General features: G+C 39.8%; 2 protein-coding genes across 2 annotated transcripts; both read left to right on the forward strand.

Annotated features, from left to right (window-relative positions):
- The first annotated feature begins 1,743 nt into the window (after window positions 1–1,743).
- Window positions 1,744–2,817, forward strand: LOC140929107 (SCAN domain-containing protein 3-like). The gene is made up of 2 exons (XM_073378970.1): window positions 1,744–2,484; window positions 2,578–2,817. Exons 1-2 carry the CDS (start codon window positions 1,744–1,746, stop codon window positions 2,815–2,817), a joined length of 981 nt encoding a protein of 326 aa, XP_073235071.1.
- Window positions 2,818–4,149: 1,332 nt separating this feature from the next.
- On the forward strand, window positions 4,150–5,484 carry LOC140929115 (uncharacterized protein F54H12.2-like). The gene has a single exon (XM_073378982.1). It carries the CDS (start codon window positions 4,150–4,152, stop codon window positions 5,482–5,484), a length of 1,335 nt encoding a protein of 444 aa, XP_073235083.1.
- Window positions 5,485–13,042: the final 7,558 nt, after the last annotated feature.

Here is a 13,042-nt window from a genome sequence, read left to right on the forward strand (position 1 = left end):
AAAAAGTCAAGGAATGTTGTTTCACAATCGTCTAGAACATGTTGTATTTCTTTGCGAAATTGTAATTCTCTGTCTATCGACAAACCTATGAAATACCTGTCGCAAAAACTACAAGACGATTCAGAAAAAGAGGGCTCTTTTAACCCTGATTGGGTAGTAAACAATCTATTATGTGTTCAACATACAAACGCGCTCTCCGTTCAATCATGATTTCATTCTTAAAAGTTCAGTTTGCTCGGAAAAAAGTCTTAACTCTCACCAATATTCTTTGAAACATTGTCCAGCGTCAAAGGATAGCCCGTTTTATTGGACATGTATTCTAACTGACTTATGGAGCTTTGGTTGACAAACTCATCCAACAAGAAAAGCTGAATCACCGCGACGGTTGTGCTATTCAACACCCAAGTCAAAACCAACATTCTTGCCTCATGATGGATAATGATGACGCGTGGAAGTATTACCACGATGAAGTGTGGTGGAACAAATTGACCTGAATTCTATGCTGAACGCTACCGAAGTATATGCAGTGCTCTCGGCTTCAAAATAGATAAATCATGGGAAGCGTACTGCCAAATATTGTCGTGGACCAGTATTTACCTCGCTTCTCTGGAACTTGAGTTGTCCAGCAGGGCGGATGATCTTCAAAGCCGTATTTTATACGCTCTATACTACGCACCAAATGGGCTCAAATGGAAGGATTTCAGTGATCAACAAGAAACTATAGAATGCCCAGATAGAGTCGTGAGAAAAGAAGAACACCAATGTACCTTGACATGATAATTAATGACATTCAAAATAAGCTTTGTTTCTAAAAGTAATAAAATTTCTTCATGATGACTAAAATTTTGAGTCGGTGTGTGTTTGTCTCTGTCTTTGTCAAGATGGGGCTTTCTCTGTCTTTGCTTCGGGTCGACTTTTCTCTGTATCGCATTGTATATAAAAGGTTTTCGTTTATGTGTAAAAAAAATGTCATTTGTTCATAGTTTTAAATAAATATGGTTTAATATACTAAACACGGTTTGTGGTCTGTCTTGCCGCGCGCGCGTGTGTGCGCCACGCGCGATTCACCCGCGTAAAGGAAAAATACAGTGATATAAAAGGCCCTTGTGGCCCCTGTGGCCCGTTCTCAATAGTCATAAACTTCGTGTCAACCAATGGACCTTGACATGATAATTAATGACATTCAAAATAAGCTTTGTTTCTAAAAGTAATAAAATTTCTTCATGACTAAATTGTGAGTCAGTGTGTATTTGTCTCTGTCTTAGTCAAGATGGGGCTCTCTCTGTCTTTGCTTCGGATCGACTTTTCTCTGTATCGCGCACAAGCCAAAACATTGAAAGTGTCTTCAAGTGAAATGGAAATGCTTCAACAAAAATTTAAAGATCTGCCGGGTTCGAGTCTAGAAAGGTTGAAAAAACTCCACTCTGAGGTCTTTTCAAAAGTAAACTGGGGACGATTGGTGGTATTTTTGAACTTCGCGGATCAGCTAGAATTAACCGAGGAGGAATGGGAACTACTATTTCACCTTCTTGTTCCCACTCTCACCCAGATTCGACAGTAGCTATATAAAAGAGGCACCAGAGAGAGAGAAGTCATTACATCTTTTACCGTTCAGGTAAACACTAGTGGTGGGTTGCTGTCCGCCATCATCCACTTTTGGTTTTGAACACATTTTCAGTCGCATACGTTGTGTATTAGCTTGCCGCGGTGGTAAAGTGGTTGTACAAAACTCGGAATTTTGTGATGGAGAAAAAACTAGCCAGCATCTACCTCGACCCAAGTCAACCCGCAAGTTTCGGTGGTTTAGATGCTGTTTACAGAGCAGTCAAAGAGAAAGGAAAGAACAAGATATCGCGTAAACAAGTCCGAGATTGGTTGAGTCAGCAAGATGTTTATACTCTTCACAAACCCGCGCGAAGACGCTACAAGAGAAGTCGAGTCATCGTTTTTGGAATAGATGAACAATTTCAAGCCGATTTGGTCGACCTGCAAAATCTCAGTCGCTACAACAAGGGCTATAAATACTTACTGACTTGTATAGATATCTTCAGCAAGTACGCGTTTGTGTTACCGTTGAAGACAAAACAAGGTCAGGAACTGGTCAAAGCCTTTCAAAAGATCCTTTCTACTAGTCGCAAACCCATCAAACTGCAAACAGATAAAGGAACAGAGTTCAAGAATCTCGTGTTCCAGAAATTTCTGCGTGATAACAACATTGCCTTTTTCACTGTTAACTCTGGGCTCAAAGCCTCAGTGGTTGAGCGTTTTAACGGAACATTTAAGAATAAGATGTACAAATATTTCACGGCCAAAAACACTCTCACCTATATCAATGTATTACCCCAGTTAGTGTCTTCTTACAATAACACTTACCACCGAAGTATTAAAATGAAACCGAGTCAGGTGACTAAAGCGAATGAAGCTAAAGTGTGGGATACTTTGTATGGGGATGATGTTCAAAAGCCTGTGCGATATAAATTTCAAGTGGGAGATCGCGTCAGGATTAGCAAAGTGAAGAGAATGTTTGAAAAATCTTACTTACCTAATTTTACGGAAGAAATTTTTACTGTTTACAAGCGAATGGCTCGTCAAGTACCCGTTTATAAACTAAAAGATGATGCAGGTGAAATCTTAGATGGAACATTTTATGAACCCGAATTACAGAAAATTATTAAGAACGATGATGTGTACCGCGTCGAGAAGATTTTGCGGAAGAGAAAGCGTAAAGGCGTAGTAGAGTATCTGGTGAGATGGAAAGGATACAAAGATCCAAAATTTGATTCTTGGGTTCAAGAAAGAGATATTTTGAAATTGTAATTTATGCATTTTTTGTGTAGTGAATAAAAGAAAATGAAGTAATAAAATGAATGGTGTGTGGTTTCTAATAAATTAAGAATACCCAGATTAAAAAGTTCATTTCAACACAGGGTACGATGGAGGTAAAACAGTTTTATCTGCATCTCCCTAGCAATAGCAGCCTCGATAAGTTTCCCAGCAACACATTAACTGAGTACCAAGTTGGTTTACCTCAGACCGTTAGCTTGACGGGGGACTGGGAAGTAGCATTAACGGAAATTCACTATCCTCACAGCTGGAATAATGTCCAAAAAAATTTTGGTAATCGATTCTACCTTCGGAACCAAGAATTGTCCGGAGTATGGGAAGCCCTAATTGTACCTGCAGGTCATTATTCTTCCATTGGAGATATGTTATCAAAGATGAAGGAGGTGATCGAGAATGTAAAGCGTTTCAATGACGACGTGACATTTTCCTACGATGCGTTCACTAGAAAGGTGACTGTTCACCTACAAAATAACGTAGAACTTTTCTTTGGTAACATTGGATACCTGCTGGGATTTTCACCAGAAGAAATTATTTCTAATACCTCTACCGCTGAAAGACAAGTGGATTTGGAATACGGCTTTCACGACCTTTTCATTTACTGTGATCTTATTCAGTCACAATATGTTGGAGATGCATTGGTACCTTTGCTTCGAATTGTTCCTGTAGAAGAAAAGGTTGGGGAGCGAGTCAGTAAATCATTTTTGCGCCCCCAATATTAACCTGTCAGCAGAAAGCAATTTGAAACTGTCGAAGTCAATATAAAGACAGACACAGGGGAGTCTGTACCATTTGAGTTTGGGAGAGTATTGTTAACACTTCATTTTCGTCAAAGTGCACCTCAGTACTTTTAAAGATGAAAAAACTCCACACTCCAAATCACAAGTTGTACGAACAGTACTATGTTAATCAAGCCAAACAAAAAGGTGGAAGTTTACCAGCGTTTCACGGTGCTCGATTTCAGCATGGTTATGGACTAGGGTCCATATTCAGAGGTCTGTTTCGCTGGGCGATGCCTCACCTTCAACAGGGTGCTAAGGTGATTGGAAAAAAGGCTTTACAAACAGGTGTCAATGTCGTCCAAGATGTTCTTGATGGAGATAACATTAAAACAGCAGTCCACAAGCGCACGAAACAAGCCCTCGGTCTGCCTTCACAGAATTCATTGCAGACACAATCAGGAGCTGGCAAAAAAGCTATAAAAAGAAAAGGGCAAGGAACCAAAATCAGTTCGCCTCAAGGCAAGAAAGCAAAAACATCTCCGCAGCAAAAGAAGCCAAAAGAGAAATTTTCTTTCTGGAAGTAACTATGGCCTTTGTGCATCACGAGTCTCAGGAATGTACGAAATCAGAGTTGGATCTCTTTACGATTCCTGCAACACAAACCTCTATCTCCAAAGGGCAATGGATCGAGTACCACCCCATAAGTAACATCACGGACAGTGGTCCGATCGAATTTTATGTTTCGGGAACCGGAGATGAGTATTTGGACTTGGCACGTACTCAGTTATTTGTTAAAGCCAAGATCACAAAAGCAAATAGAACCGCCATAGACGCCGATACACAAGTAGGTCCCGTGAACCTGTTTTTACATTCCCTGTTTTCCCAAGTGGACGTTTCCTTAAACGAGCGATTGATCTCTCCATCCACCAATACCTACCCTTATCGCGCCATGATCGAAACCTTGCTAAACTACGGAGAAGAAGCAAAAACAAGTCAACTTTCTATGGCCATGTTTTACAAAGATACCCCTGGAAAAGTGGATGTTGCCAACCCTGTGGCTGCAGACGATGCTGCAAACAAGGGGTTAAAGGTTCGCTATGATTTCACTAAAGAAAGTCATATTGTGGATATGATGGGGCCCATTCATAGCGACATTTTCTTACAAGACCGGTTGATGCTAAATGGAGTGAATTTAAGAATCAAACTGAACCGAGCCAAGAACTCGTTTTGTCTAATGTCATCAGCAGCCGCTCCAACTTTCAAGGTGGTAATCACAGAAGCCATCTTGTTCGTTCGCCGGGTGAAATTGGCCTCCTCTATTATACTTGGCCATGCGGCTGCACTAAAACACTCCAGCGCCAAGTACCCGGTTCGCCGAATCGATTGTAAAGTGCTGTCTATTCCAAGAGGATTTAGCAGTTTTAACCCCGACAACATCTTTTTGGGTCACATTCCTAAACGAATCGTGTTGGTCTTAGTGGATACTCAGGCATATAATGGAACTTACAATACCAACCCGTTCAACTTCAAACACCACAATCTAACTCAAGTGGGTGTCTATGTGGACGGAGAGCAAATTCCTCGGAAACCCCTGTTCTTGAATTTTGACGAAGCTAGAGGTCAAAATGTAATAGCGGGCTATCAAAGCCTGTTCTCAGGCACTGGAAAGCTATCCCAAGATGCGGGTAATCAAATCAGTAGAAGCGATTATGGCTCTGGTTACACAGCATTCTGCTTTGACTTGTCCCCAGACCACTGCTCAGGTGACCATTTTGAGCTAATAAAGCAAGGTAACCTGCGCGCTGAGCTTCATTTCAAGGAACCACTGGCCAATACGGTTAACCTTATCGTGTACGCTGAATTCCAAAACGTGATTGAAATTGACGGGAACCGCAACGTGTTATTCGACTACACAAACTAAAAATGGACACTATTCAACTGACCCTTATTTTGAGAAAGGATAAATTTACACGAGGTTTGTTTCAAGGCGTGTATCCCTCAGACCAGCTGCCTGCAAGTGTTTCACATTACCCAGCCCTGTTTATCGCCAATGTGGATACGAGTGACAAGCCAGGTTCGCATTGGGTGGCATTTTATTTCACCAAGGAGCAAGAGGGAGAATTTTTCCATTCTTACGGGTCACCACCCAGCAAATATTCAGGAACATTTACTGCCTTTTTAAACAACAATTCTAACCAGTGGACTTTTAATACTGTGACATTACAAAGCATCTATTCAAAAGTCTGCGGACATTACTGTTTGTATTTTGCTTTATATCGTAGTCGGCATATAAGTATGAGTGCTATTGTCCATCGTTTTTCTAAAGACACAAGTAAAAATGATAGTCTCGTAAAACGATTTATTGAAAAACATTTCCCTATAGGTTTTCCGAAATATCGTACTGATGTAAACAAACAAAGAGCAAAAGCACAACACTAAGTTCAGTAAACAGACACCATGTAATTTCTTTTCAACACATTTTATTGAATTACAAAATAAAGTTTTGTGTTTCACAATAAAAAAAGTCTCTTGTCATGATTTATAATCGTAACCATCGAACAGCCTGAGGGCGAGGACTCTCGACTCTGCGCCTCTGCTTTTTGACAGAAGATAACGTCACAGGTGGGGTGGGTAGCCAACGCGAAGGACTTTCTGGGGTCTCCTCTCTCACTCTTGCTTTAAACTCTCTTATGGCACTCTGACGTTGGGGAATACGAACCAAGTTTTCGGGGACATTCATTCGCGCCAGGCCCCTCGCAAACACGGACCATCCCACTGGTTCAAATCCTTTTCGGTGACGCAATGTGTCGTTGACTAGGTCGACCACATGAGAACCTGGGATTGGTTTGTTTTCATACAACAGCTCTCCTTTATCATTCCAGTGCAACACACCCTGGTGTTTTTTAATTTTATCCAACAACTGTCTAGCTCCAGCTTTGTAAATTTTGGGTACACTTTTCATGACCTCTTCCTCTACTGCTGTTGGAAGAGAATTATCTGGAGAAGCTTCCTCTGTAGATTCTGGGTTCTCAGCTGGTTTGGGGGTTTCTGTTGTTTTAGGGGTCGTTAACTTCACATGGAGAGGCTGTCCTTTCCGCTGATCGTAATAAGTCAAGTACCGTTGCAACACCTGATTGTAAAGCTTCGCCTTTTCCTCATCACCAAGTTGTTTACTTTCTAAAATATCCCCCATTTGGCTATCAAGATTTTTCAGAGTTTGTGTTACAGGTGGTGTTAATATCTGCTGGCGTTGCTGCAATCGTTCCAGAGTGTTTTCAGGAACGAGAACCATGCGTCTTGTATGATTCATCTTAACTAAGAAGCGAGCTCAACACTCGAAGAACGGGAGGTAGCAAAACACTTAAAAAGTTTCCTCCGCGTTGTATCAAGATTTGCTTTTTCTTGTTTAGCGGGGTACTCTTTTCAGCTAGAGCAGTCAAGGCTTTCTTGTGCTTAAGAAGTTTTCTCTTTGCCGGTTTACTGACAGGAACTGTTTCTTTAAGTACGTTGAATACACACTCACAAATGGTTTTTACTAAAGCGTCGTCGGCTGCTTTCAAAATTGCTTTACGTTGAGCTGGGGTACACTTGACGAGGAGCTTAAGAAAATCGTGGTTCTTTCTTAGTCGCTGGGCCATACTCAACTGATATCAATCACTACGACGGAGCTTTTTTATACCTTTCTGACATAGGCGAGCTGAGTCTCCCCAGGGAAAATGTTTGTGCGCAACCGGAAGTCGGTAGGTGTTTGCGGTTTGAGGTCGCATAACAGGTAGCCATAAGGGCGTTTTGTCGCATCCTGAAACGCTTCTTGCATGTATTTGACATGACCGGAAAACATCTGTTTCGCCAAGTGACTGACTTGACTGCTATCTCGCGGAGACTTGAACATAACCAAATAATGGCAATTCAAACTCATGTCTCTCAGTTCTTTTCCCCGGTGAAAAATATTTTGAAGAATGAAAATAACGCTTAAATTTCGGTGATGACAGCCCTTAGTAAACAAATTGGTAATTCTTTGATCATTGCTAAGCTCCTGCATTAAATCGTCAATGACCACTAAATTCCGAATGGTTGGGTTTATCATAGATTCTAAATCACCAGGAACTCCTTCGACAAACGTGATGTTAGGAATAGTCCTTAGCATTTCATCGTAAGCCGGTTGGTATATTCCATAACACCAAATGATATTTTCGGGAGCTCCGTCTATTAATTCTTCTCCAGATTCCAACAGGTGTTTGACAAAATGACTTTTTCCACAACAACTGGGGCCAGCTACAATAGCAGGAAAGGGGTGTTTCCACCTTGGGTCCATGTTGACAACTGACTGGTTCAACTGCGTTTGCTCTTATTTATAGCGAAATGGTCTTTGGCGGAGTATCTTTATCATAAACTCGAACCATGTTGGTATTTTGTAATTTAGCAAACTGGAGCCAATATTTTCTCTCTAAGTCCGACAGCTCGTGTACCAGAGCCAAATGGTTTGCCAATCGAACTAAAAGTTTAGAGTAACATCCCGGTATCGGGCAATGACGACATACACGCTTACCCATGATGTTCACGATACGAAGGTTCGATATCAACTGAATAAAACCGCTAATGACACGAAGTTTATGATTATTGAGAACGGGCCACAGGGGCCAAAGGGGCCACAAGGGCCTTGTATATCACTGTGTTTTTCCTTTACGCGGGTGATTGAATCGCGCGTGGCGCACACACGCGCGCGCGGCTAGACAGACAACAAACTGTGTTTAGTATATTAAACCATATTTATTTACAAACTATGAACAAATGACATTTTTTTTACACATAAACGAAAACCTTTTATATACAATGCGATACAGAGAAAAGCCGACCCGAAGCAAAGACAGAGAAAGCCCCATCTTGACAAAGACAGAGACAAACACACACCGACTCAAAATTTTAGTCATCATGAAGAAATTTTATTACTTTAGAAACAAAGCTTATTTTGAATGTCATTAATTATCATGTCAAGGTACATTGGTGTTCTTCTTTTCTCACGACTCTATCTGGGCATTCTATAGTTTCTTGTTGATCACTGAAATCCTTCCATTTGAGCCCATTTGGTGCGTAGTATAGAGCGTATAAAATACGGCTTTGAAGATCATCCGCCCTGCTGGACAACTCAAGTTCCAGAGAAGCGAGGTAAATACTGGTCCACGACAATATTTGGCAGTACGCTTCCCATGATTTATCTATTTTGAGGCCGAGAGCACTGCATATACTTCGGTAGCGTTCAGCATAGAATTCAGGTCAATTTGTTCCACCACACTTCATCGTGGTAATACTTCCACGCGTCATGATTATCCATCATGAGGCAAGAATGTTGGTTTTGACTTGGGTGTTGAATAGCACAACCGTCGCAGTGATTCAGCTTTTCTTGTTGGATGAGTTTGTCAACCAAAGCTCCATAAGTCAGTTAGAATACATGTCCAATAAAACGGGCTATCCTTTGACGCTGGACAATGTTTCAAAGAATATTGGTGAGAGTTAAGACTTTTTTCCGAGCAAACTGAACTTTTAAGAATGAAATCATGATTGAACGGAGAGCGCGTTTGTATGTTGAACACATAATAGATTGTTTACTACCCAATCAGGGTTAAAAGAGCCCTCTTTTTCTGAATCGTCTTGTAGTTTTTGCGACAGGTATTCCATAGGTTTGTCGATAGACAGAGAATTACAATTTCGCAAAGAAATACAACATGTTCTAGATGATTGTGAAACAACATTCCTTGACTTTTTTCGAAGCGGGAACTCAATGTCTTAATCGCTTATTTTTTAAAAAAGACAAAAGCTAAACGGCTAATTCTTAATTGCATTTTTTTTACACAATACCTGGTCTTAAGTTGAAGATTTTTGCATAATCAACCCGCCGCGTGTTTGTCCAAAGACAACTATGGCTGAGAAATAATTCTCTTATAGTGGTCCGTTTTCCAACAAACTACAGCTACAACGGATTGCATTTCAAAAAGTTCATACATGTCACGACTATCGTCCATCTTTGGTCAAATTATGTTGGTGTTCTACAAAAGGGGGTTGGAGACAGTGGACACCGACTCAAAGGCGTGCTTTTGTTAGACGATGTAGAGAACTCAATCATTATTCGCCAGCATTAATTACTGCGGTTCAATTTCTTTTTTTATGACCGGACTTTTTTCATAAAACATTGCAATTTGTTTTACAGATTTCTTCGTTCCACTAATTGCCCACGGTTGTCATGGACATAGACCCTCTCTTGTTAAACTTTGTTGGTGTTCCACGTGCGACAACAACGGTTTCGTAAACTTTGATATAAAACCTTATCTAAAACGTTGTCACGAACTTCACGATCAATTTTTAGATCAATTTCTTTTTGGAAATGTCTTTGAACATTAAGTCAATTTCTTTTTTTTTAGAACTGTCATTCAACATTAAGATTCACCAATGTCACGTATACTGTCCTTCTCTGGTAAAATTATGTTGGTGTTCTACCGGAAAAGGATGGAGCAAATGGTCCACCAAACGTGAATTCATTCAACGCTGTCACGCACTAGGAAGGCATCCCATTCTTGTTAATTTTTTAAGACCTGTACGATAAATGAATATTTAAAAGGGCGTGACGTCACTAGGAGGTCACACACGTCCCGCTTGTAACGCTAGGTATGACGTCAGAATAAAATTGGTTAAAACGTGACTTTTCGTGTGTCTTACATGACGGGGAAATGTTGGGAGACTTTTCGTGATGGTTTTACATGTGGTACTAACCCCCATGAAATCTTGATTGGTCGAAAGTTAATTAATTCAGTCACGTGTTTGAATACTCGATTCTGATTGGTCGTGCCACCCAGTAGCGACTACAACTACTGACACGAGGTGAAATGTGTGTGGAAGAAGGTTTCTGTTTGTAAAAAATGTGTCTTTGCTTCAAGGATAGATTTTTCCTTGAATCTTGTGCCTTTGTATACGACTTTGTCTAAAAACTATAAGAATACTATAAAGTAGTAAGGAAAAAATGTTCTCTCATTCACAACCTCACTGCTTTGGAAAAAGCCACTGAAAACCTGTTTTCTTCCGAGAGAACAGATCATTGTCAAAAGAAAGCCGACTTCCTCGCCAGTGAAAAGCCAGGGAAAGTGGCTTTGTGAAGATATGTTTTCAAATGTACAAGTGAACTGGGAAAACCTATCAGCTACCATTTTGATGTACTACGGAGACAAAGTTTAGATTTTTTTCAATATTTATGCGTAGAAGGATAGTTACAAACGACTTCCTTCTTAAGATAGACACTTGGACATCTTTTTTTGTGATTGTAGATCAACTCACCTTTTAATTTGGAATAATTTTTCGCACTGGACCTCCGAAAATCTCCATCTGACAAACATCACTCCCTTCTCACCAGTTCTTTGCCTCAGCTTAATTGACAATATATCCAATCTATTCCTACATCACTTCCTCCTTATCGATAGATACTATACATATATATATAATGTTTTCGGTGGCCTACGAAACAGGCTTGTATTAAACACCCATGCACTCAGGATTTGAGTAGTTCACCTACTGGTCTATATATATATATATATATATATATATATATATATATATATATATATATATATATATATACTTTGTACAAAGGAGAATGGACTACATATGTTGATTTTAATCCTTTATTGACCCCTTTATTGATTTTAGTCCTTTATTGATATATATGTAGTTGCAAACTACGAAAAACTCTTCCTATGCTACAAATGTACACCAAGTCAATTATACGCTCCATGGGCATTCTTTTCTTTTTTCTTTTTTTTTCCCTTTTGCTAAAATTGAGGTTATTAGACTTAACTGTAACGAATTGTAACTGTTTGAAAGAATAAAAAAAAAAGTGTAACAAACGGAGAAATAATGATAATAATAACAATAATAATTAATAAATTATAATAATAAAAACAATACGCAATTAAAATCCACTGAGTTGTGAAGTAAGTCATAAACTAGTACCACCAAATTAGAAACAACTATGAACCTGTCGAGTTTATTGACACAATCATCCACGCGGCGTATATACGGTAGACCAGTGCAATGAACAGAACGAGTAAAAGTGTATGTGATCGGTAGCTCCCTTTCCAGGGCTGGAAAAAATAATATACTACAGGTCTGGACAGCGCTTTGCGTTTACCGCGTAACAGTAACGAAATAAGTATGCTTTAACCGCTCGCGCATGACAAACCTTTCGGTAACAGACGAGGCAGTTTTCAGACCCCAGTTGTAAAAGCATCGTAAGATTTGAATCGATTTAAGCGAGATGTTTTTTGAAAAGTTAAAGGAAAAAATTAACTGGCCTTACCGACTTCTTCGTTTGTGTGGTCACGATTGCCAGGGTAAGCACGCGCTGAATAAGCCATTACATTGGTAGGAAGCAAAAAAGAATAAGCAATAGCTCGTATGGCGTTTGTTTCGGTATTCATTACAAAGGAAAGACCACGCAGACTTCAACCCACTGAAAATGATTCACTTCACGCTCTTCACCGGTAATGTCACAGATCTATGTTTCGAGTTCGACTGAAAGTAAAATATCCCGAGAGCAATAGCCATTATTCAGCCACTTTGCTCAGTATTTGTGAATCTCTCAGTAACTGATTAGGTCTTTATGTATTGAGAATAAGTAGCTGACATTGTTATACATTTGTAATCATATTGAAATAAGGCAAATACAACAAACGTGAGCGATAAAAAAGGAACTACATAAAATTAAGCGTATACAAAGATTGCCTTTATTGTAAATAATTGCGTTCGTACACGATGATATTCTTAACACAAACGACGGCTATACAGCAATTTCACGGACTTAACTTTTTTGTACTTACGTATTTAGCTTATAAAACATTCTAGTAAATCACCAGCTTACCCTTAAAGGGACAGTGTCCCGATTATGCGCACGCGCGAGCGTCATCTGTTTTTTCTTCAAAAGACAATAGAACTGTCAAATTGACTCGACAAGATTTCCTTCCGGACCGCACCGCCGACAGAGATTTGTTGTTTATATTCTCAAGTAATATTTTAGACTTTCGAAGAAGTCTTTCTTCTCATATAAAAATTTGGCTCGCGGTTCGAAGACTCATCGCGATTTTATCGCTAACTGGCCGCCTCGCGACCCGAAAATCTCGTTCCGCTCGCATTAAAAACATATTTTCTAATCCGAAACTCGTGTCAGAGGTCAATCGTTCCAAGTCCAGTAATATCTGCCTGATTTGCTCGCGTTCTAGCCTCAAACGTTTGAAAGGCATAAAAAAAAATGCAATTTCAACGCTATGAATCATCACAAAGGTTAGTCAAAAATGATATTATGATTTCATGTCACTAGTTTTTCAAAACATGTAGCGCCTGTTTGTTCGATTTTGTCGGCCGTAGGGAGATTCATTTAAAAGTTCACTAACGCGTCGTTGCAAAACATTCTGCTTCACGAAGCTCCCCTTCACAAGATC

The sequence above is a fragment of the Porites lutea genome, chromosome 1, assembly GCF_958299795.1.
Source record: "Porites lutea chromosome 1, jaPorLute2.1, whole genome shotgun sequence".
In the NCBI taxonomy this organism is placed as follows: domain Eukaryota; kingdom Metazoa; phylum Cnidaria; class Anthozoa; order Scleractinia; family Poritidae; genus Porites; species Porites lutea.